Below are 23,011 nucleotides of genomic sequence, written 5' to 3'. Positions count from 1 at the left end.
CAGCAAGAGTATTACCTTTATCTCTTTTTCTTATTGCTGGTCAGTCAGAGAAAGAAGATAGTAGCCACTGCTGTCAGGCCTTAATAATTTATTATAAAAGATTCCTATAACAACTTGCGATTTTCAATTTCATATATATATATATATATATATATATATAATTTGTCATGCTTTTATCAGTAAGAAGTTTTTCTCAACCATTCTTCCCAAGTGCTAGAGTAAAATGATTAAGGTCCCTAAAATGTCCCAGAAGCTCTAAAATATCCTAAACTCTCTACTAAATTATCAAATAAATAATATCCACTACAGCTTTAGGTTTTATTTTACTTTATTGCATTCTAATTCTTTTTAAATGGTATCCTGAACACGATGTACACGGTAATTCCCAGTTGCTCCTTAACAATATAAATTGCCTGAAAGTGAGGGATACTTGTTCACTTTTATAAAGAGTGTTACATAAAAGAAGCATATGTGAAAAAATCAGAAGATATAAATACTGAGAAGTTAATTGGTTTATATCTTTGCACGTTATCCACTGTGACAAATTCTAAGTGTGATGATGCTTTAGCCACAGTACCTCACAAGTGAGTGTACGGCCTTGTGCCCTGCAGCGAAGCATATTTTCCTTACGGGAAAATTCCCAGCTGAATCATTCTCTTCTTTCAACTTACAGGTGCCAGAAGGATCCTTCACATCACCAGAAGGATCCTGAGGCATGTCCTTATGAATAACCAGCTTTTCAGTCCTGTGTAGAGTCTGTGGGCCCGCTTTCAGCTCCAGATCCTTCAATAGCTGAAAATTCTGTGTCAATAAGTGGTTTCAGAAATTGCTCAACCTTGGTTAGTCTTTGCTTCAGTTTCTGCTGCATTGACTCATACTCAGCCAGGATCCGGGCAAACTTGGTTTGCAGGAGGTCTACTGACCCCTCCATTCGAGTGACCTTCTCTTCGAGATCTTTAGGATCACTTCCAGCATTTGCAATGTTTATGTCCAGTAGCCCATCTTTCATCAAGATTTGCTTCCCTTTCTCTTCTAGCATACACTTGGCATCTGGGTACTCGGTTAGAGCTTCCATGAGGTCATCTTTTGAGAGACAGAACAGATCTGAGTAGCCAATACTTTTAATGTTGGCCGTTCTTCGATTGCCAGCTTTGCTGCCTTTAATGTTAAGGATGCTGATCTCACCAAAGTAGCTGCCATCGCTCAATACTACAAACTGAGTGATTCCATCATCTGCCACCACGGCGAGTTTGCCTTCCTTGATGATGTACATCTCTCGTCCAATATCCCCTTTCTTGCAAATGTAATCTCCAGGACTGTAGACTTGGGGCTGTAACTTCAAGACCAACTCCACCAACAGACCAGCTTCACAGTCGGCAAAAATGCGCACCTTTTTTAACGTGTCTAAGTGAACGTTGATGGCAATCTCCGCTCTTAGTTTATCAGGTAGATACTTCAAGACTTCTTTCTCATCCACTGTCTTCTTGTTGGTCCACAGATAGTCAAACCATTTAATAACTCTCTTTTCCATATCTTTGCTTACATTTCGAAAATGCATGTATTGCTTGATCGCATCAATTCTTGCTTGAAATTCTGCTCTGGCTGCATTCATGTTGGAAATCATAGAACCTATGTTACCAACAATGGTGGCAAAAATTAACACTCCAATTAGGAAATCAGCCACCACAAAGATATACTCAGAATCCCTCACAGGAGGTGGTGTTTCACCAATGGTGGTCAAAGTCAGTGTAGACCAGTAAAGGCTGTATACATATTTTCTAGCCAAACGGCCAAATTCAGGATCGTTAACATCAGGATAGACCCAGGTATCATTTCCAAATCCAACAGCTTTGGAAATAGAGAAGTACACGCACGCATTCCAATGGATGATAATGACAATATACATAACAAGGTTAGAAATCCTGAAGATGTTTGGGTAGTTTGTCCTTGTTTCTGTTCTCTGGAAGAACTCAAACATTCGAGAGATCCTTAACAGTCTGTTTAGTCTAATTTCTGGATAGTTCCAGCCCAGATTAAAATACAGCAGATCCGTTGGTATCACTGATACAACATCAAGTTTAAACTGAAAGTTTGATTTATATTTCTCTATGAGTTTAAGCTCTTCCTTCACCAGTAGTCCTTGTTCTAGGTAACCTAAAATAGAAAAAAAAAAAAAAGTAATGTTTTTTCCTTTTTATGCCACTGTAAATTTTTCTAAAGTAACTCTCAACAAACGTCATTGATTTCCAAACAAGAGTTCATTCCAATAAATATGCTTTTAGCAATGTAATAAGATATGAGTACTGATCAACATATGGCTGTGGAAAATGTTCTTTTGCAGAAATAAAAAGTAAAACTTCGTAAGCACAGAAGTGAGAGCTTATATGCAATGTATATATACAAGGTATATATACAGACCTCTCTAGATTCAGCATCTTGTCCAGGTAAAGCTATGCCTTTTATGAACAGTGTTCCTGGAAAGTTTTCTTTTTCTAGCACTGTGCTTAATTCTTCATGCCACTCTTTTGTCAGAATCCCAGCCCCACCCTTGAAGCTTGGGTACCTCCTTGCTGCTTGACTATTGTGCATATTCTTGCCTTGCCCCTTCAATGTGAAGCATATGTCCTTTGAGGCTTCACTATCAGGCTTTCACTTCTCTTTCTTGCCCCTCCCAGGCTTCCTTAGACATCTGGGATTTTCCTTTCTACTAAGCTGCTACCATGCACCTTGTGCGTTAAACCCAGAATTTCAGTACTGTGATATATTTCACTAGGGAAAAATTTGTTTCTCTTCCTATCCTGGTTACCAGAGCTGTGCATAGAACTGAACTGAAGCACTGCTCCAGTGCACTGATATTAGAGAATGTCTTTATTTTACATAATGATTCTTAAAAGCAATACTCTGCGTACACAGGTTACCTTTGCATGTGGTAGTATAGAAAATGAGCTTATACCTACTTAACAAGAATACTTAAAGTCGGAAGCTATCAGATCCTGCCTAGATTATTGGTCAATAATGCCTCACCATGGACCACAAAGTTGAATTAAGGATGTACATCCTGTTTTTTATAAAATTTCTAGTACAGCTCTGCTGAGTACAATGACATTTTCCCCCATGCCTCTTCAAGGTATCTCTGTTAGGTAGCAATTACCCTTTCCCCATAGAACTGGCAGAATATTTCTGTTCTCTCTATTCCTCTCTCCTGGTATAAACCCAGTGAACAGAAAAATGGAGGAAAGCCATCAATCCACATCCAGAAGATTGCCTAGTAACATCCTTCTGAATCAGCTGGAGTGGCCTAAGCCTGTGGGAGGGTATATGGTACTCTTGCTTTCAAGAGTGCTTTTTCCTCTAAAAAAAATATTTGTGAGTCTTTTTTTTTTTTTGAAGAACACTTGAATTAAGAATTTTCAAGTTGGGCTTCCCTGGTGGCGCAGTGGTTGAGAGTCCACCTGCTGATGCAGGGGACACGGGTTCGTGCCGCGGTCCGGGAAGATCCCACATGCTGCGGAGCAGCTAGGCCCGTGAGCCATGGCCTCTGAGCCTGTGCGTCTGGAGCCTGTGCTCCGCAACGGGAGAGGCCACAACAGTGAGAGGCCCGCGTACCACACAAAAAAAAAGAAATTTCAAGTTATACATAGAGATAAAAGCATGAAATTGCAAAATATCCAAAACTGAACATATTTACCTGTCCTTGTTCGTACAAACATATCGAGAAGATAGACTATATCTGATAAGTAATCAAGAATGATCCAATATTCTAGGTAATCAGACTGAAGTTCATCAAAACATGCTCTGTAAAAGAAAACCTTGTATAAATAAAATGAAATGGGACCAATTTAAGTAAAAGTCCTCTTTGTATAATTTTTATCACGATGAGAAGTATAACACACTAAGGCGAAGAGGGGTCCTTGGAGTCCATTTAATCAACCATGGCTTTCCCAAATCTATTCCCAAATCTGGGTTGGATTTAGTTTTCTCATACTTCTGAATTTCAACATTCTTTCCATTATGCTAGTCAGCTTTGTGAAAACATCAAATGAGAATAAATGACTTCAAGCTAACGTCAAAGTATTTTTGGGTGATACACATTGATAGCCAGGTTCACGTTGACTATTTGTACCCAAAATGCCTTGGGAAATCATGCTTTGTCCTGGATGGCTGAGATGTTTACTGTCTAAAAGACAAGGAACCATAGATATCCCTTGGGAAACACATCTTGCTCTATAAAACCTAGATCCTTGATCTTTTTCCAGTCTTGGCAAAATTGTTTTCTTGCAGGCCAAAGAAAATAAAGTTTCTCCCAAAGTTCTAATTAAATGATTGAGCAATCAAAAGTTTAAAAGTATCCCCACCCCACCCCATCCCAGTACTGGATTTCCAAGGATATTGGGAACCAAAGCAGCTACTCTTGCTCTTAGGAAAACACATTGAGAATGATGTAACCTCTCTTCACAACCTGTGGTGGAGAAAGGAGGTATGTCCTAAAGAGCTCTAGGCCAAACCGTTAAGTCAGTTAACTTGGAAACTAGAAGTGGTTTGAGATCCACAAAAATATATAGACACCTTGCGATAATCATGGTCCAGTTGTACATGACAGGTAAGGTGATGCAAAACAGCCAGTTGTAATATGTGCTTCCTGAGGGATCAATAACCATGACTTCCTTCTTCTTCTCCCTAGCAGCAATTGGAAATAAAGGGGAAGTTTACCAAGAAACAAGAATCTTTTTATTTCAAATATCAAATATGGTGATGCCCGTCACCCACAACTGATGAATTAGAAATAAGCTGAAGAAGCTCACTCCACAGTGGGAAGACTAGCTTGGCATAAGTGCATTAGTCATAAGAAACTGGTTAGGGAGGGGTGGATAGATAGTTAAATTACTAGTCTTACATTAAACCATACTTTAGACTTTTATTGAAGCCCTTGTTTTACTGTGATGCTGCAGACACTTCTATCACTCCGGCTACTGAGAGAGAACAATGGCATAGATCATGCCGAACTCTGGATATCCCACAGACCCCTTGGGTAGGCAATGGTTGGTGAGACAATGATGATTTTCCCACTCCCCCTACCAGGTAACAAAACAACTGGGGACCACACTGTGAGGGGGAACTCATGGCTTCTTTCTCATCTGTATGGAGAGAAGAATATAACACAATCTAATAAAAAGTGCTTGTTCTTAAGTGTGTATGAGGAATTGAGAGGCAATAGAGGGCAAAAGAAAGAAGGAAGGAACTACATGATCAAATGGACATTTTTTAAAACTTTCTGGTATCAAATTTATATTTTTAAGGATTTTTTCTTTTATACAACGTCAACACATTTCTAACAGGCACAAATAAGTAAAGAGTTTTCTTTGAGTAAGTTTAGAAGACAATATTTTCTTTAATAAAAAGCAAAAAGATAGCTCTGAAAATATCACTCAGCCTTAACCTTGTGAAACTCTAACTCTCAAATGTTTTAAAAAGTTTCTTTCAAATAGCTAATGTTTTGACAGCATTCATACTGCCCTCAAAATTAGGCATGGCTTTTGCAATGAGACTACTTTACTTTGGATTATTTGCCATACAGTATTTATGACTCAAAAATGTTAATGAAATTATTAAATTTTTATTTCGGCCAAAAATATTGATGGTAAGATCCTAGAAACGCAATTTTCTTTGGATCCTAAATCTGTCCCAGTGGTAAGTTTATCTTCACCAGTGCTTAAGGAAGGAAATTAACCATGACGCCGAAAATTCTTGATGAGAAAACTAAGGCTACCATTGCTAATGTTAAGGAAATTTGAAAAAACTTAAATTCACATTTGATAACAATTTATTTAGTCTTTACACCGGGCCTCTTTACTATAAACTTGTGGGAAATTATCCCTGCATCCTAAACCCATCACAAATTTATTCCTAATTTCAATGCCAGTAAAAATACTTACTCTTCTTTCTTGTCTTTGTCTTTCTCCTCCTTCTTTTTCTTGTCTTTGTCCTTTTCTTTCTTCTTTTCCTTTTCTGGGTCCTTTTTATTTTTATTTTTATCATCTGGCTTGCTGAAGAAGTGAGAGATGTAGTTGGTAAAATACAAAAATGTTATGGATAGAAAAATGTGGGGTTATTCATGCCAAAGTCTTACTTACCTCTTCTTTTCTTTTTTCTTTTTCTTTTTTTCTTTTGGTTCTCTATAGAAAAAAACCAATATATCACATAATCAAATTACATTCTCACCTCCATTCTTGTTTACCTTCCTCTCCACTGGGCAAGAATTCTGGGCTTTGTGTTCAAAGACCTGCCCCTGTGCTCAGAGACCAGAAATCTGATCTCCTAATGGTGGGTTCAACAAGAAATAGACATGCACCCCAACAATAAACAAATAAAATTCCTGGGAATTAGTGCATGTGGAAAATTGGAGAAAATGGAGGTGGATAAAGGCATAAACCCAGGGAGGGAAATTTAAGAAACAAGAGCCCCCAAAAGTGTACTTTCAAAGTCTCAATGTATATCCAAAAAATGGGTACTTAAAATTTAAGCTTCTTGATGTCACTTGTATTTATACTTGAATAAGAGTTTTGAGAATTTCAAGAAAATGCCATCAGTTTTCTTTAGAGGGGTAATCCTGACTGAAGCAATGTTTTATGAGCAGACAAAAAGCTCTGTGGTAACAGAGTTACTTCTTGAGTTACAATTTCTTCTTGAGTGGAGAATATGGGATTAGCGGGCTCTTTCTGCAGTTGGCTTTCTCTATCAGCAGAAGAATGGATTCTGGAGTCAGACAGAGCTAAGGTCATAGTAGGCTGTCATTGTTGGCTCAGATATCTTGGGAAAATGAGTGATCAGGCATCTCGTTACCACTGGGATAGTCAGAGAAGGCTGTTAAAGGGAAGTAGGTCTAAACCTAGGCCTCAGAGTATGGGTAAGAGTTGGAGAGGTTAAGAAGAAGAGAAAGGATGTTAAAGGGAGGGAGATTTTCAGGTGCAAATATACAAATGAACTCAGTCTGGGTAGGAATGGCCCAGCATAAGTGGGAAGCTGCTACTAAGGAGAAATAGGAGATAAAATTGACAAGGAGATGGGGCTTGGCACCTAAGGTTGTCATGTACAAATAGAAACAGAACATAAAGTTAGATACGGTGGAGTTTTTTGCTATGGGAGTTACATTCCTATGATACAAGGTTTAACACCCTAACATAGGCCCTGGGAGATGGTGCTGGCACACTTCTTGGATGGCTCTTAGAAGCTCAGAAAAGGTGACAGCTCAAACTAAGTGAAATATAATTTATAAAATGCCATGGCACATGGTGGAGGAAGGTATCAGAAAGATTCAGAGAAGTGGTAGGCTAAAATGGATATACTAAGTAAGAAAAATAGCCCACCAACTGATTATGTTCCCTAAGAGGGCTCAGAGGATATAAAAATGACAGGGAATGTGCTGGTGAGAGGGGCACCAGCATTACTGAGAAGCTCATTGGTGCTGTCCTCTGTAGACCAGGGCTGATAGTGAGAGATGCTGAACTGGGTACAGAACTAGACTTCCCTGAGAGCAATAGGGATGGCAGGATCTAGAAATCACAGAGACCAGTGGCAGTGCTTACCCATCAGAAGAGAAACAGGTCTGATAATTTTAATTATCAGTAAGGTGAGCATAGTAGCCAGGGTCTTAACCCACAGAGCGCTATGGAAGAGGTTAACAGAATACTGTATTCCTAGATAGATGGGCATCTTGTTGACTTGTTAGGGTACTGTTTTACATTTATAATAAAAAACAAATTGGGAATGGACGCTCAGGAGGTTAAGGGCAACGTACCCCAATAAAAAGTCACAACCACTTGAATAGTTTCTAAACCTGAGCTAGCTCTCAGAAATGAAACCACCAGTCAGAGGAGAAGCCCAGTCTCCATGAAGAAGGACTCTGCAACACCATGACAAGTATATTCAGTAATGATTTTCCCAGTCTTTCCTCCAAAGAAAACCAATGATCATTTACTTAAGTAACTGTACACTGGGGGTAAAAAAGAATACCTACATACATTAAAGGCCATTTTCGCACAGGACCCAAGTTGATATTGAGACCCAGGGACTAAAGCATCATCATGCCCCACCCCCATTAAAGTGAGGGACATATGGTGGTTTGGTAGTAATTTGTGGGGCCTCCACTGGGTCTAAGGATGCCCCCTTGTGGTCATTTGTCCAGTTCCTCCATGTAAACATGGAATGCATTTATTTGGTCATTGGCAGAATGACAATCATCTCCTCATCTCCACTAGTTCCTCGGCTTGTGGAATAAGAGCTAACACAGTGGGGAGGACCAAGTGGAAGCCCTGAAGCTGCCTCCTACCTGCTGGCAAAAAGCAATATTGCAACCTGGACAGGAAAGGAAATGCAATCCTTAAAGACCCAATGCATGCAGGGGTGGTGCTTCTTCATCACACCCCGTTTAATTCAATGTCTGGCCCCTATAAAACCAAATGGAGGGCTTCCCTGGTGGCGCAGTGGTTGAGAGGCCGCCTACCGATGCAGGGGACACGGGTTCGTGCCCCGGTCCGGGAAGATCCCACATGCCGCGGAGCGGCTGGGCCCGTGAGCCATGGCCGCTGAGCCTGCGCATCCGGAGCCTGTGCTCCGCAATGGGAGAGGCCACACCAGTGAGAGGCCCGCGTACCGCAAAAAAAAAAAAAGAAAAACCAAATGGATCCTGGTGGATGGCAGCAGACTACTGCAAAATCAACCAAATAGTAGTTCCAATTGTAGTCACTGTGGCAGATGTGAAAAACAATACACTCACCCAATCAGTACCATATTCCTAAGGTTCCGGGTCAATCATGGTGAATGTGTTACTTTGAACCACTATCAGGGAAGAGGGTCAGAAACAGTTCATATTCACATGGGATGGAAAACAGTATGTATTTACACTATTTTCCAGGGCTATGTTAACTCTCCCTCCCACTGTCATGACATAATCTAGAGGGACCTGGACCATCTGGACATTCCTCAGAGTATCACATTGGTCCACTATATCTATATCAATGACATCATGTTAATTGGGTCCTGAAAGAGGATTATCTAACCATGGGACAGAAGATGACTGCTGACCATGAGCTGGATCCTGCCAGAACTAACAAGTCATAAGGTTGTATGGCAACCTATCACATGATAAAATGATGTACTTGGGACTGAGCAGGTGGCTCGGCACCCTCGCCCCATGTCGTCTACCGCTGCTGCATCAAGGCTATTCCTCCCCCCCCGACCCATGGCCATACATTGGGCTTATAGGAACAACTGATGGAGCATGATCTGTGGGTGGGTCAGCTTAGCATCTGGATGCAAGCCAAAATGAGCTGTTGCCTACAATACAGCCTTACCTAGAGGTGGTCTTAAAAGATAGTGAAGTTAATCTTACCAATAGCACAGCTTTAAGCAGTGCACAATCATCTACTTTGTGGGGAAAAGGCAGTGGCCCAAATTAAGAATATACAAGGTGGACTTCCCTGGTGGCACAGTGGTGAAGAATCCACCTGCCCATTCAGGGGACACACGTTCGAGCCCTGGTCTGGGAAGATCCCACACACCACGGAGCAACTAAGCCCATGAGCCACAGCTACTGAGCCTGCGCTCTAGAGCCTGCAAGCCGCAGCTACTGAAGCCCGCGTGCCTAGAGCCCGTGCTCTGCCACAAGAGAAGCCACTGCAATGAGAAGACCGTGCACTGCAACAAAGAGTAGCCCCCGCTCTCTGCAACTAGAGAAAGCCCGCAAGCAGCAATGAAGACCCAACGGCAGCCAAAAATAAATAAATAAATTTATTATTTTTTTTAAAAAAAAAGAATATACAAGGATTCATGGGCAGTCACAATGCATTGGGTGGTTGGTCAGAGAACTGATGAAAAATATTGCAAGATCGGGAAAAATAATTCTGGAGAATAGGCAGGCTGAATGGACCTTATGGGCATGAGCACAAGGTTTTAAAACCTTTGTATCCCATATTAATGCCCATCAGACAGCAGGTGCTATGGAAAAGAAAAGAACCACCAAGTAGACAGAATAAATCAGCCTGCTGACAAAGACAACCTCTGTCACTGGCATCCCCAGTGCTGGCACGATGTGGATGTGAATGGAGCAACCATGGTGGCAGAGATGGAGACTATACATGGGCCCAACACATGAGGTCCTGTTCACCCAGGCGATTTAACTGCTGCTATTGCTGAATGTCCAGTCTTCCAGGTACAAAGACTAATGCTATGACTCTAAAAGAGCACCACTACTTGAGGAAAGCAATCAGTCACTTGATGGCAAGTTAATTACACCATGGAAAGGGCATCAAATAATCTTGACTTGAATCAATATATATTATGGATACTAATTTGCTTTTTTGCCTCAGGGCTTTGACCAGTGCCACTATCCAGTTTGGGTTGCTGCCAGCTCATAGTTTCCCTCTCCCTTGACTGGCCTTGGCTGAAGGAAGCCACCGTGCTCAAAATTATGCACCCCTTCCTAGAGGCAGTCCTCATACAATGACCGTGCATGGGTACAAAGCCCAGTCCTATTGCCTAACTATGGAAGAACTCTGAAGGGCCATCCCTTCTCCAGAGCTCCCCATAGCATCACATCGCACATCAACTCTATTCTCTGAAGTTCAACTTCTCCCTCTACCCAAAGCTACTCCCCTAACTCCCTTCCAGGTATCACTTCTGAGAGCGCTCCCAATAAAGCTCTGTATACAAAGCTCCTTCTCAGAGACTGTCTCCTGGGAAACTTGACCTAAGACACACTGGCTCAGAATGGGAAGGATTAATGATGTTTTATTTATTTTGTCAGCCACCCTAACCCTAACCACACGGTGGGGCAATTTCATATATGCTATAGACATGGTTTTTCTACACATATTCAAATACATACATACATACATACGTATTACTTGTAACAGGAGTAGCTACATTTTTCAGGAGGAAATAACCAAATGACAAAATAATGGAAAAACTTTGCCATTGGATTAGATAGAGTTTGCCTAATCAATATCTGCAGTATAACACATTCAGATGTATTTCTACCTTTTTACTGTCTTTCTTTAAAAACAAAGGTTTGGTTTACTATTGTCAATGTACTTACTGCTCTTTATTGCTGCTGTTGTTAACATTGAAAAGTGCAATGGCTCCAGGCAAGTACTGCTCCCTGGGAAATGAAAAAGCACAGTGAAATCATAATAGTCACCATGTGTGTAATGTCCATAGTCTTAAAAGTCTTAAAGAACAAATTCTTTTCAGGTTCTACCCATTACTAACTAGTGCCTAGATAATTTTTGAAAATATAGAGTCTCCACGAAGCATGAGTTTCTGAATATCAGGGCCATGAACCAAAGTAATTAATAAATGTTTATTAATCAATGCTCACAATGCATCACATTACCATCCTCCACGCCCTGAGTAAGCCAGTTTGGATGCTACTAACTCCCAGAAAGCGATTAAGACTTAGATTGTCCGGGAGGATAGGAAGGGAAGACAAGACAAATGAAAACAGTATGAAAGCTGAAGGTGGTCAGTGAGAAAAGAAACAGGAGGGGGAAAAAAAAGAGGGAAAAAAAGCAAAGTAGAAGTAAATATGTTTGACAGGATGGGAACCCCTGATCCACACCAATACCGCACTCCTTCCACACTCTCAGGGTCACACGTTTGAAGTTTCCACAAGTGCTTTTTTCCCTAAGGATTTTTTAGCTTTTCTCGTCTCGTTACTCACCCTAGTGCTCTGCTTCCCTGAAAGTAGGATTGAATGGGAGAGAGCATTTTAGAGAATGACAGCTAAACCCTCTCACATATAATTGCTTGGAAGAAGGATCAGAAAGAAGGAGGAAATCAGAGAGGACTCAGGCATGAGGTTTCCTAAGGGACAGACATGGGTCTCAGGGAAAATGATCAGCAAGAGTGTTCGTGACTTGGAGCCCCATGCATGAATTATCATCAGGCAGTGGCAGTTTCCCAAGAGAAGAAGAGGGTAAGGAACAGAAGTAGCAATTTACTCCCAAGATCCTGCAGAGTAGCTGGGTAGCAGGAGTGTTGGCCAAGCCCACTGAGTGGAAGAGTAGAACACCTTTCTTTCATCTAAATAATAGTTTAAAAACTGATGTGGAGGGATAGATGATACTGCTCACCTCTGTGATGGCTGTTCCCTTCCATGTCTACTACTTCTAAAGGAATCCGTTGCATGAGTGTTTTCACTCTCTGATTCTTCAAATACAGAGGCACTGTCATCATCATCAGAAAAGGAGCTATGGTTCAACAGGAGGCAGAGATTAATTAGATCAGTGCTTTAAACCATTGTGGGGGAACAACATGTCTCATTTCTCATCTCCTCTTTCTCTCTCAAACGAACAGTTTTTAATAAGAGTGAGATGAGAACTGTTCAGAATACACAGAATTAGATAGAGTATATGCACAATCCAGTAAAATGCATGTAATTAAGAAACTACTTTCTAGGTCTTCCATATTTGTATTGTTTGATGCATTGATTAGTTAATATTTATCAAATCGAAAGTATGATATCTGTACTTCAGGTCATGTTATACAGTTTTCTGAACCTGTAATAACATTTCCTTCCACTAAAAGTAAATTCAACCACATTTATACAAATTCTATTCATTTATAGGGTGGCCACTTTAAATTATACTTTTAAAACACGTTAGCATTTCACACTTTTTTTTTTTTCACATTTCTCTATGGTAATGTTATCTCTTTAGATGTGAAATGTCCCATGAGGAAAGGTCTTGCCAGTGACTAAGGAAATATTTGGCAAAGGTGCATCTAAAGAATCACCACAATAATATCTATGTTCATTTGTTAGATAAGTAAGGCTGACCTAAAGAATAAATAAATTCACTAAATTAAATAAAGTACAAAGTTCAAGGTTTCAAATTAAAAGTTAAACTGAAATTAAGCTTGGTTAAATTGAAGAACTTTGGCTAGTATTAAAAATACATAGGGACTTCCCTGGTGGTGCAGTGGTTAAGAATCCACCTGCCAATGAAGGGGACACAGGTTCGATCCCTGGTCCAGGAAGATCCCACATGCCGCGGAGCAACTAAGCCCGTGCGCCACAACTACTGAGCCTGTGTGCCACAACTACTGAAGCCCGTGCAACTAGAGCCTGTGCTCCACACAAAGAGAAGCCACCACAATGAAAAGGCCCGTGCACCACAACAAAGAGTAGCCCCTGCTCGCTGAAACTAGAGAAAGCCTGCACACAGCAACGAAGACCCAGTACAGCCAGAAAAAAAAAAAAAAAAAAACATAGAAAAAAGATGCATTTACCTGCACGCTCCATTTTCCATCCTTCTTATTTCCTTTTCAATATCTGGTACAATCACATTGGGAATGTTTACAAAAGAGCGCCGTGTATTGATGATAATTTTCTTCATGGTTAGCTTAATAGCTGGGGAGAAAAAAAGTCTTGTTAGTAGGAAGACTTTTTACATATTTACATATGTAATCAAAAGTTTCACTCTATCATTCATCTAAGGCTGAAATAACAATCTTATTTCCAGTTATATGTACGAATTATTTTTTAATAGAATACAGTCATGATCCAAGCACTTAATGATCACTAGTCAGGTTTTTGTGTATTGCTTTAAATTCAAGGGTTTTGTGTATTTTTTAAAATTCAGAGGTGTAGAACTCTTTTTTCTTTTTTAATTTGGATTTACTCCAGCTTTGAAATATTTAGGCAATGTAGGTGTGGAACAAAACTATAGGGACCTCACAGGCACATCCAACAATTAAGTAACAATGAAAAGCAATATAATAAAATACCAAAATGGGTGTAATCAACTGTGAATTTCTACAGGCATTCAGAAAAAAAAAAAGGGTCTCAAGTGGTATTCAAATTTTGGAGTGAATAAAGATACAACTGATCCACATTTCAACAAGTCCCCCTAAATTATTCTGATACACATAGTGCTAAGCTTCCCGGGCAACCACTTCAGGCATCAGGAAAACGCCAAGAACAAAGTGATCCTGAACTCCAAATCTGTCCTGGCAGCAGGTTCCAGCCCAGCTTCAGGCAACATGAATGGCACGTGGGCACACTGGCGCTTGCCTTCTTTCCTGAGGCTCTGCCGGCGTCCAATGACAACGTCCCTGCACTCATGACTGGCCCCAAGTACTTCACCTGGTCTTCAGTGTGCTGCAGTGACGTGGCCTGGAACTTGGAGAAGTTCCTGGTGGGCCCCAACAATGTGCCTGTGCACAGGTACAGCCACTGCTTTCTAACCATGGACATGGAGCCCAACGTTGGAGCCCTGTCATCCCAAGGACCCAGCTGTGCCCAGGATGCTCCTCCAACCCCTGCTGCTTGGCAGTCACAGCGCTGTCCTCTGGGGATTTCATCTCTAAGGGTGTTTCCTCCAAACTTGCATGGAGATAACACCTGATGTCCAGTAAAATGGGCCTAGATAGGTGCTAGGTATCCATCCCAGCCTCCCCTCTCCCAGACCAAGGCTCCCCACTAATAAAGTGCTAGGTGTCAGCAGAAAAGCAAAAGGACACTGTGGATTTTTAAAAATGCCGCTGCTTCAGTAAACAAAGAATGTTGTCTGCCATTCCAGTAAACAACAGAAAAATGTTGTCTGCTATCCAGCCATCAGCCACTGCAGACGCCAGGGTAGGTGCGCCCTTGGGGGAATTCAGGATGGAGAAAACAGGATACTGGCCCTTGATAGTTAAGATGCATATCAAAGGAATAATTTCAATGAGCCCAGACTCTTGACTCTTCCCATACATAGAAAAGCACTAAAATCATTAACTTGAGAAGTCTGTCTTTTTGTGATTAGCAGTAATCTTTTGATGTTCGACTACATGATTTTTCTTTTCTCCCAGCAAAAACTCCTATATATTCTTGTTCCTCCCTTACCTCTTTGGATCAGTCCCTCAGAGTTATCTGAGAGGTTGCCTTCCCGGACTATAGTCCTCAGTAATGTCCCCGGATAAAATATAATTCTCAACTTTTAAGTTGTGCGTTTTTTCCAGTCGACAAAACAAAAACCCAGTATCTGTTCACGGGCTCCAAGAACACCAGCTCTTGTACTGAATGTCACTTGCTATGGTCCTGCTGATGAAGACCCACAGAAGGCCAACATGCTGAGAGGATGACGGGTGCTGGACAACTTCAGCAGGTACCAAACCTCCACCTAATCCTCTGTGGCTGGTTATCCATCCATCCCTCCCCTCCTCCACAACACACACCCCCTAACCTGCACTCCCAGGTTTTTATTATACGGATTGGGGATTTTTCCTTTGTTATTTTTCTACCACAGATCTCTGGGTTTTGGAGGGAAACTTGCCTTTGTTATGAATAAAATAGAAAAGCAAAAACCAAAAAAAGAAAAAGAAAAAAATCATTTGATGTGGAAAAATGTAAAAAGCACACTTCATTTTTTAAAACATTACATCTTCCAGTGAGGATAGCCATATATAATGCTCTTTATTTCACCCTAGTATTCATACAACTAATGAAAACAACTAGCAGCCAGTAGTCAATAAATAGTAAACAGAGAATTTTTGTAATGTCTGTTAATAAAAGTGTGCACATATTTTAAAATGTAATTAAAGTAACTTTTAAAGAAACAACCACTTTAAGAAGAGAATTGTTTCATTGACTCCTTCTCAGCAACAGCATGGATATTCTGGTTATATTGATAGCATGCTGGCTTCCTATTGTCATCAAGCACCACTCCTTCTGGGAGACCCCATGCCTTATGATTCGGAAAAGGAGAATATATGATTATTTCATCCATCACAACATAGAAAAAACTATGTGAGTAAAAAAGATTAAACAAGGACAACTAATATTATCCAATATGTCAGAATGAACCAAACCTGGGCTTTGCTTGGACCTGAAGAAAAAAAGAATCACTTCCCTTGTCCCATAATTTCTTGTTGGCCTAAGTGCTCTACATAGGAAAAAACGTTTTTTATATCACACAATCACTTTTTAATACATATTCACTCTAGGAAGAAAGAAAACAGAAAATATAAATAGAAAAATAAAGATACTCAAAATTCCACACCAGACCATATAATTATTTATCAACACATTTTCTCCACTGCTTTTATGGTTTCCTTTTTCACATTTAGATTTTAATCTATCAAATTTATTTTGGTGTAAGGTGTGAGGTAGGGATTCAACTTTATATTTTCTAAATGACTAGTCAATAGTATAAATAGCACTAAATCAATAACCAATAGTCCATCTTTTCCCTACTGGTTTGAAATGTCATCATTCTAAATTTGCCTTGTCAACCGTAAAGATTTTGATGGAGTTTGCATTAAAATTATAAAATAGGGCTTCCCTGGTGGCGCAGTGGTTGAGAGTCCGCCTGCCGATGCAGGGGACATGGGTTCGTGCCCCGGTCCGGGAAGATCCCACATGCCACGGAGCGGCTGGGCCCGTGAGCCATGGCCGCTGAGCCTGCGCATCCGGAGCCTGTGCTCCGCAACGGGAGAGGCCGCAACAGTGAGAGGCCCACATAACGAAAAAAAAAAAAATTATAAAATAAGTTGGGAAATTATTTTCCTCTACGTTTTTGAAAAAGTTTCTACCTATCAATCCTACATTTTTATTAATTTCTAGATGTTTTGTATTTCTGTTTCTATTAAGATAGTTAAGATAGTTTTCCCTTGATATATTTTAACTGATTGCTTTTGCTATATCATAAAAATATTTTATTTATCTTGAAACCAGCCAACTTAACTGAGCTTTACAAAAATTATTTCTAATAGTTTTTCTCTTAAATAATTTCTGTTTTCAGCAATGCAATCATAGTACTTACACAAATTATTCTTTCCTCTTTTTCATGAGGTATTTAGCTTTGATGTCTAGTTACCTTGACTAAAAATTCCAGAACAGAACAAGTAACAATCCTTTTTTTTTGCCCACGCAGCATGCAGGATCCTAGTTCCCTAACCAGGGATCAAAACCATGCCCCCTGCAGTGGAAGCACAGAGTCTTAACAACTGGACAACTGTCTTAAGAGATACCTAGTATGGTTCTTGGCTTTATGAGAATGTTTTAGAGTTTCACTCTTAAGCATATTGCTGACTGTTAGCTTAAGAGAGATGTTTGATTCATGTTAGAGAAATCTCCATTTATTCACATTTTACCAATTTTTAAAAATTAGAAATTGGAATAAATGTTGATTTTTATTAAGGCTCTCTTCCTTTTATAGAAATAATCCTTTTTTTCCTTTTAATTTACCCTATTAACATGATGACCTACTTTAATAAATTATTTTAATAGTTATGGAATAAACTCTTCTTGATTATGGTAAGTTCTTTTCATATGTATTGAATCCTAGCTTCTAATATTTTAATTTTTACATTAAAATTTTTTTCATGTATTAAAGAGAAAGGATTTTTAATAGTAATTGTTGATTCTTTTCATATACTTTTCAACTCTTTTGGTCTCACAGGATTGTTAACAAGACATCTGAAAAGAACCAAAAAATTCTTCTTTTAGAGAATTCATTGCTTTGCTGGTTTTCAAACATAAATCTTTGAATAAAAATTTGCAAATCAAAAGGAAACAACTGCTTTTAGAAAGTAAGTTTCAGATTTCATTTTTAAATGAATCATAAAACTTTCTCCCTTATGTGAGGCTGTAAAAAAACTTCACAAAGCTAAAGCAAAGCAAATGATTGGGAAAATCTTACGAACAATTCAGGCAAAATTAACTTGGAACATAAACTATGAATGCCCAGGAAGCAGTCAGGCTCTGACTTGGGTTCAAAACCTGCCTGTGCCACTTATTTGTTGAAAGAATTCAAGTGAGCGTTTTAACCTTGCTGAGCCTTAGTTTTTATCTTTCTCATATCAAATAGCAGAAAGATATGCTGTGCACCCACACACACACAAACCCACACATACAAACATAATTAATTATGAGGCAGAGGTTTTCTAAATTTAGTATGAATGATACCTGTGAAGCTTGTTTAAAATGCAGATTCCAGGGCCCTGCTCTCAGAGTATGAATGAGGAATGACATGGGCCTCAGGAATCTACAGTTTTATCAAACACCGTTAAGTAATTCTATTTCAGTTCCTGTATCACACTTAAAAAAACATTACTCTATGCTATTGGCCCTTGGTGCACGACCCCAGTCATATCTGTATTTCTGAATACAGTAGTGGGAAAGATAAAATAATGGTCAAGAAAGGCTTCAAGGCAGGAGGAGGGGGGGAGGGGGAGGGGAGGGACAAGGAGGGAAGGAGGGAAGGAAGGAAGGAAGGAAAAAAGGAAGAAGTGAAGAAGGAAAGGAAGAAAGAAAGAATGAGGGTCTATATTGGAAAAAACTGAAACTATATTTTCAGATGAAAGGATAGTATATGTAAACAACACTAAAAAATCTATAGAAAAATATTAGAACAGACAAGTGAACTTAGCAAGGTCACATGACAAAAAGTCAATGTAAAAAAGTTCATTTTATTTCTGTATGTTAGCAATGAATAATTAGAAAATTTAAATTTAAATGAAACATCTACATTCCAAGAAATGAATGTCTGTGTCCAATTCAAGAAATAAATACTATGTACAAAGTTCTCTGCCAGGTGCTGTCAGAAAGAAGCCCAAATATGATTATGGCCCTAAAGAGCTCACAACTAGTCTTGGGGAACGAGACAAGAGTACCACACTGAATAAAAGGTTTGGGACCCATAAAAGAAACTAAAATAAGTGTTGATAATTGTCAGTCACCTCTTCAATTTCGAAGATTATTTTTTCTTTGTTTCAAAATTAGTGAAATATTAAAATTATTATTTGAATAGCGTTATGAGAAAAATTTGATAGCTGAGAAAAGGGAAATTTGGACACAGAGGGAAGACTGTGGGGATACACAAAGAAAACACTATGTGGAGATGGAGGACTCGAGTGTTGCATCCACAAACCAAGGAATACCTGCGGCTACCAGAAGCTAGAAGAGAGACGTGGAACAGATTCTTCCCTCGTGCCTTCAGAGCGAGCATGGCCTCACCAGTTTCTTGATGTGGTACTTCTGGCTTCTAGAACGGAGACAATAAATCTCTGTCGTTTTAAGCCAATACAGGGTGAAAAGGGATCTGGAGGGTCAAACAGCTGCTATCCAGCACACAGAGATGGCAGGCCAGGGGTGCTGTGGGACTCGCACTAAATCCTCTGCAGTGAGTTTGAGAGAGAGCTTCCTGAAAAGGCCAGGCTAGAGAGATCTCGAACAAAGGGCGGGTACCTGTCCAGCACACCACAACGTGGAGCGACATTCTAGGCAGAAGCAGTAGCAAGTACAGGAAAACAAACATGTGAGACAGCAGGGTGCCTTCAGGAAACCTCAACAGATCAAGTCATGGAGAATATGGCTCTGTGAGTAAATGACAAGAAAAGAGGTGGAGAGGAAGGCAGGGGTTGATTCACTACCTGCATTGGATGCTCTGTTACCTTAACAAGGATGAGGAGTCCCTGGAGGATTCCAAGTGGGGCCAGGTCCAGTTTTCCAATTGCGTGAGGCAACAGAAAAGAGCTGGGGTAGGAATCTGTGGAAGGATTACAGGTATCCCTGGGTCCCAACTGATGCAACAGTGCACACGGTGCTGTGATCTCTCACCATGCCTAGTAGTTCAGGTAGGAAAAAGCCCAAAAGGCAGATACCTGGAATGATCTGAGATTGGGGTCAGCAGTTGGGGTGGAGGGACGAAGGGGCAGAGGAGGTAAGGAGAGACTCATCTAAATAAAAAAACACAGACCTTAAGCTGAAGGAGGGACAGGATGATAGGAAGGAAGGATTTATTAGGAACTTGAAGATCAAGGGGACAAATATCTCAGTAAGGTTGAAGAACAGGTTTACTGAGAAAGAGAGTAAGAGCTGGAACAGAGGAAGCTGTGTTCAGGAAATAAGATGCTGTACTAGAGGTTACAGTTGTGGAGGTGAAGCACCTTGGAGTCAAGGACTCAGGTGACCACAGTGGAGAGGCTGAAGCAAAGGGAAGGACAGAACTTGTGAAGCCAGGGACTCAGATGTCTCGGATGCATCACATTTCATAGCTGTGGAGGCTGCCCCGAACGACAGTGAGACTCAGTAGGAAAGGGACGTCTGAACGGTAGGTGCCATTTTATTTGATGAATGTGGAGCAGCAATTGGCAGGTCAGCAGATGCCCAAGACCAGCTCCAGTGGGGAGACAGTGGAAAAAGAAAAGGGTGTAGTGAAGGATTTAGAAAAGGCAGTTGAGAGGTCGGAAAATGTCAGTTTCTTTCTAAGTGGATCAGGTGTGCCCAGTCTGTGCATCATCCGAATCTGTCCAAATTCTAAACAGTTCTTCAGACTTGAAGTGAAATATTTCTGATTGCTTTGGGGAGAACGCCTCTGGGAAGTGTACGTGAGTCCTTCCCACCTGGGTATGACAGATTCAGGCAGGATGAGAACAGGCAAGTGAGAAAGAACTTCTATGTGCTGCCCATTCTCTGCATCAGTCCACCTCTTTCAGCCTCTGTTACTCACTTGGAGACCACAGAAACAAAGAGACAAAGGTAAGAAATGTCTATGGAGAGCCTGCTCCAGGTCAGGCATTACATCAGGTTAGCATATTTAATTCACATAAATCTGCAGCATGGCTTTATCTTCTCCATTTCACAGGGGAAGATATGAAGCTCAGAGAGGGTAAAGGATTTGCCCAGGGTCATGTGACCACGCTGGTATGCACAAACAGGTTGCAAAGTTCAAGCTCTTTCCTGCACTGCTCAGAAAAGGCGTGATGTAGGAACTCAGTCACCAATGGCCCCAAGTGACACTTGTTTGTCCCTGCTTCATTCCTATCAGTGCGGGCTTCACACTCCACAGAAGTGTGCTTTTTGGATTCAGTAAATTATTTACAATGCAGTGATATAAACTCAAAAAGCATGTCTTAAAACATTGACTTAAACAAAAGGGTGGCCTTGGGGGTTTTAACTTCCAGTGATATCCTTGAGGAGCCCAAGCCACCCCCAAATAATACACTTAAAAAAAAAACAGTTGATTTGGTAAATAAATATAGCTTTAAAGTAAGTTCCTAGTGCCCACCAGATGGCTGCCCTAAGCCCTTACTGTGTAGAAATTCTGAATCCACTATTAGCCTTAGGAAAAATACTGGAAAGGATTTTCCTGTAATTTCACTAGACTGACCACTTTAAGAGAAGGGCTACTTTTTGTTTTGTGTTTCATTCATATATATCCTTAGCTTTAAGAACAGTGCATTGAACCTAGCAAGTACCCAATTATGTTTGTGGAAAGAATGAATGAGTAAATGAATTAGTGCAGGTCAAAGGGAGCAGGGGTGGAAATGATGAGGAAATGAATCCAAATCATCTCTGATTTGCTTCTACTTCAACCTCTTTTTTAAAGTCTCCTTCCCCACTTCCTCTGTTTATCACTTTCTCCCAACCCATAAAACCCTGGTGCAGCGAGTCAGGACTGTAAGGACACTTGAATGTGATGACCCTGCAGCCACTAGAAAGGTGGCATGGATATGGATCTCACTTTTTCACCAATCAGTAATAAGTTCCAGACTGCCAAAGCGCCAGAGTGCCCCAGCAATTTCTTCCGCTGTGTCCCTCCATTTATAGTAGTAGGACCACATATTACACAGAAATTAGTAATACGCACAGTCCCACATTCAACATCCTGCACTGCTGAGAAACAAACAGGATCGTACTTTCACCCATTTTCTTCCATAAAGTTCTACCTTCACTTCGATGCAGGTATCTCCCAATTTCACATAAGCAGCCCTGACCACCTTCCTTGGCTCCTATACTGTATTTCATTCATTAATTCACTGCAAACATTTTGAATACCTCCTATTAGCCAAGCTCCTTTCAGTTACTTTCTGAAGCAGCCACTTCAGAGCCCTGTGTCCAGTGTGTCCGAAAATGGACTTTCACTTCTTTCCCTGTCAAACTAGCTCTTCTTCCTGACTTGGCCATTTCTGGTTGTAGAATCATTGTTCTTTCGTGTACTTAATTCACTGAAAACTTGGAGCTCATTATCTTTAACTCTTTCCTTCCCACCCAGTCACTCTGTCGAGTCTTAACATACCCTATTTTGCAATTGCTCCCCCTACACTCCCACTTTTTCATTTAATTATCACTAAGGTTTGTTAGGTGCTTGTTACCTCTTATCTTTAACTAAGTCTGTTACCTGATTTATTCATCCCCAGCCTCACCCACCCTCCAATTCATCCTGCAAAGTACTCCCAAATTAATCTTCTTAAGGAGCATATACTATCATATTCTTGTTCTAGAACCTTCAAGATTTCCCCATTGTCTACTGAATTATTACCCTTTCTTCTGCAACAGAGGCCTGATCTCCCTTCCTCCCTCCCTCTCACTTTCTTCCTCCACATTTATTCCTTCCAAAAAGACAGGATGAAATACTATATAGTCATTAAAAATAACAAAATATTTCTAGAAGAACAGGTATTAAAAGTTCTTAAAGATACAGTATATTACCATACATAGGAAAAAAAAATATATATATATAATATATATATATATTCATGTGTGTTTGTGTGTGCAGAGAGAGAAAAAGATGCAACAAGAAAGTGGTAACAGTGATTTCCTGCCTCTGAAGAAGGCAAAACATGGATGAGACTGGGCACTAAGCGTAGAAAGGGGTATACTGTATTTTCTGAATATTGTATGATGTAAATTAATGACTTAGTGGATATGCATAGTGACCATTTCAAAATGCAAAACAGTACAAAAATTATATTATCCATACTTCTACCACCAGGAATTTATGTTAACTTTTGTCTTTTGTCAAATTTGCTTCCCCACCTTTGATGGCATGTGAAAAACAATAAAACTTTATACCTAAAGTTAAAGCCCTTTTATCAAACTGCCACTTCCCAGTTCCAGCCTTGTCTTCCCTCTGCCCTCTACCCAGAAGCAACCACTACTGTAAATTTGATGTGTATCCTTCCAGCCCATTCCACCCTTTTACATACTTACATAAGCATCCATGACCAATGCATAGCTTGGGACATGCTG

General features: G+C 40.3%; 1 protein-coding gene and 1 pseudogene across 1 annotated transcript; one reads left to right on the top strand and one right to left on the bottom strand.

The window, feature by feature from the left end:
- Nucleotides 1-344: 344 nt before the first annotated feature.
- On the bottom strand, nucleotides 345-13,401 carry CNGA1 (cyclic nucleotide gated channel subunit alpha 1). Its single transcript, XM_049709462.1, has 8 exons — nucleotides 13,285-13,401; nucleotides 12,129-12,245; nucleotides 11,093-11,155; nucleotides 6,132-6,173; nucleotides 5,934-6,044; nucleotides 4,567-4,677; nucleotides 3,689-3,795; nucleotides 345-2,154 (listed from the first exon to the last, which is right to left on the bottom strand). The coding sequence occupies exons 1-8, from the start codon at nucleotides 13,389-13,391 to the stop codon at nucleotides 740-742; spliced, it is 2,073 nt and encodes a 690-aa protein (XP_049565419.1). The 5' UTR covers nucleotides 13,392-13,401; the 3' UTR covers nucleotides 345-739.
- A 385-nt stretch (nucleotides 13,402-13,786) lies between these two features.
- On the top strand, nucleotides 13,787-14,402 carry LOC117200812 (glutathione peroxidase 1-like; annotated as a pseudogene).
- Nucleotides 14,403-23,011: the final 8,609 nt, after the last annotated feature.

Source organism: Orcinus orca, chromosome 4 (assembly GCF_937001465.1).
Source record: "Orcinus orca chromosome 4, mOrcOrc1.1, whole genome shotgun sequence".
In the NCBI taxonomy this organism is placed as follows: Eukaryota; Metazoa; Chordata; class Mammalia; order Artiodactyla; family Delphinidae; genus Orcinus; species Orcinus orca.
The sequence above is the reverse complement of the archived record's forward strand: the minus strand, read 5'-3'. Positions and strand labels throughout refer to the sequence as shown.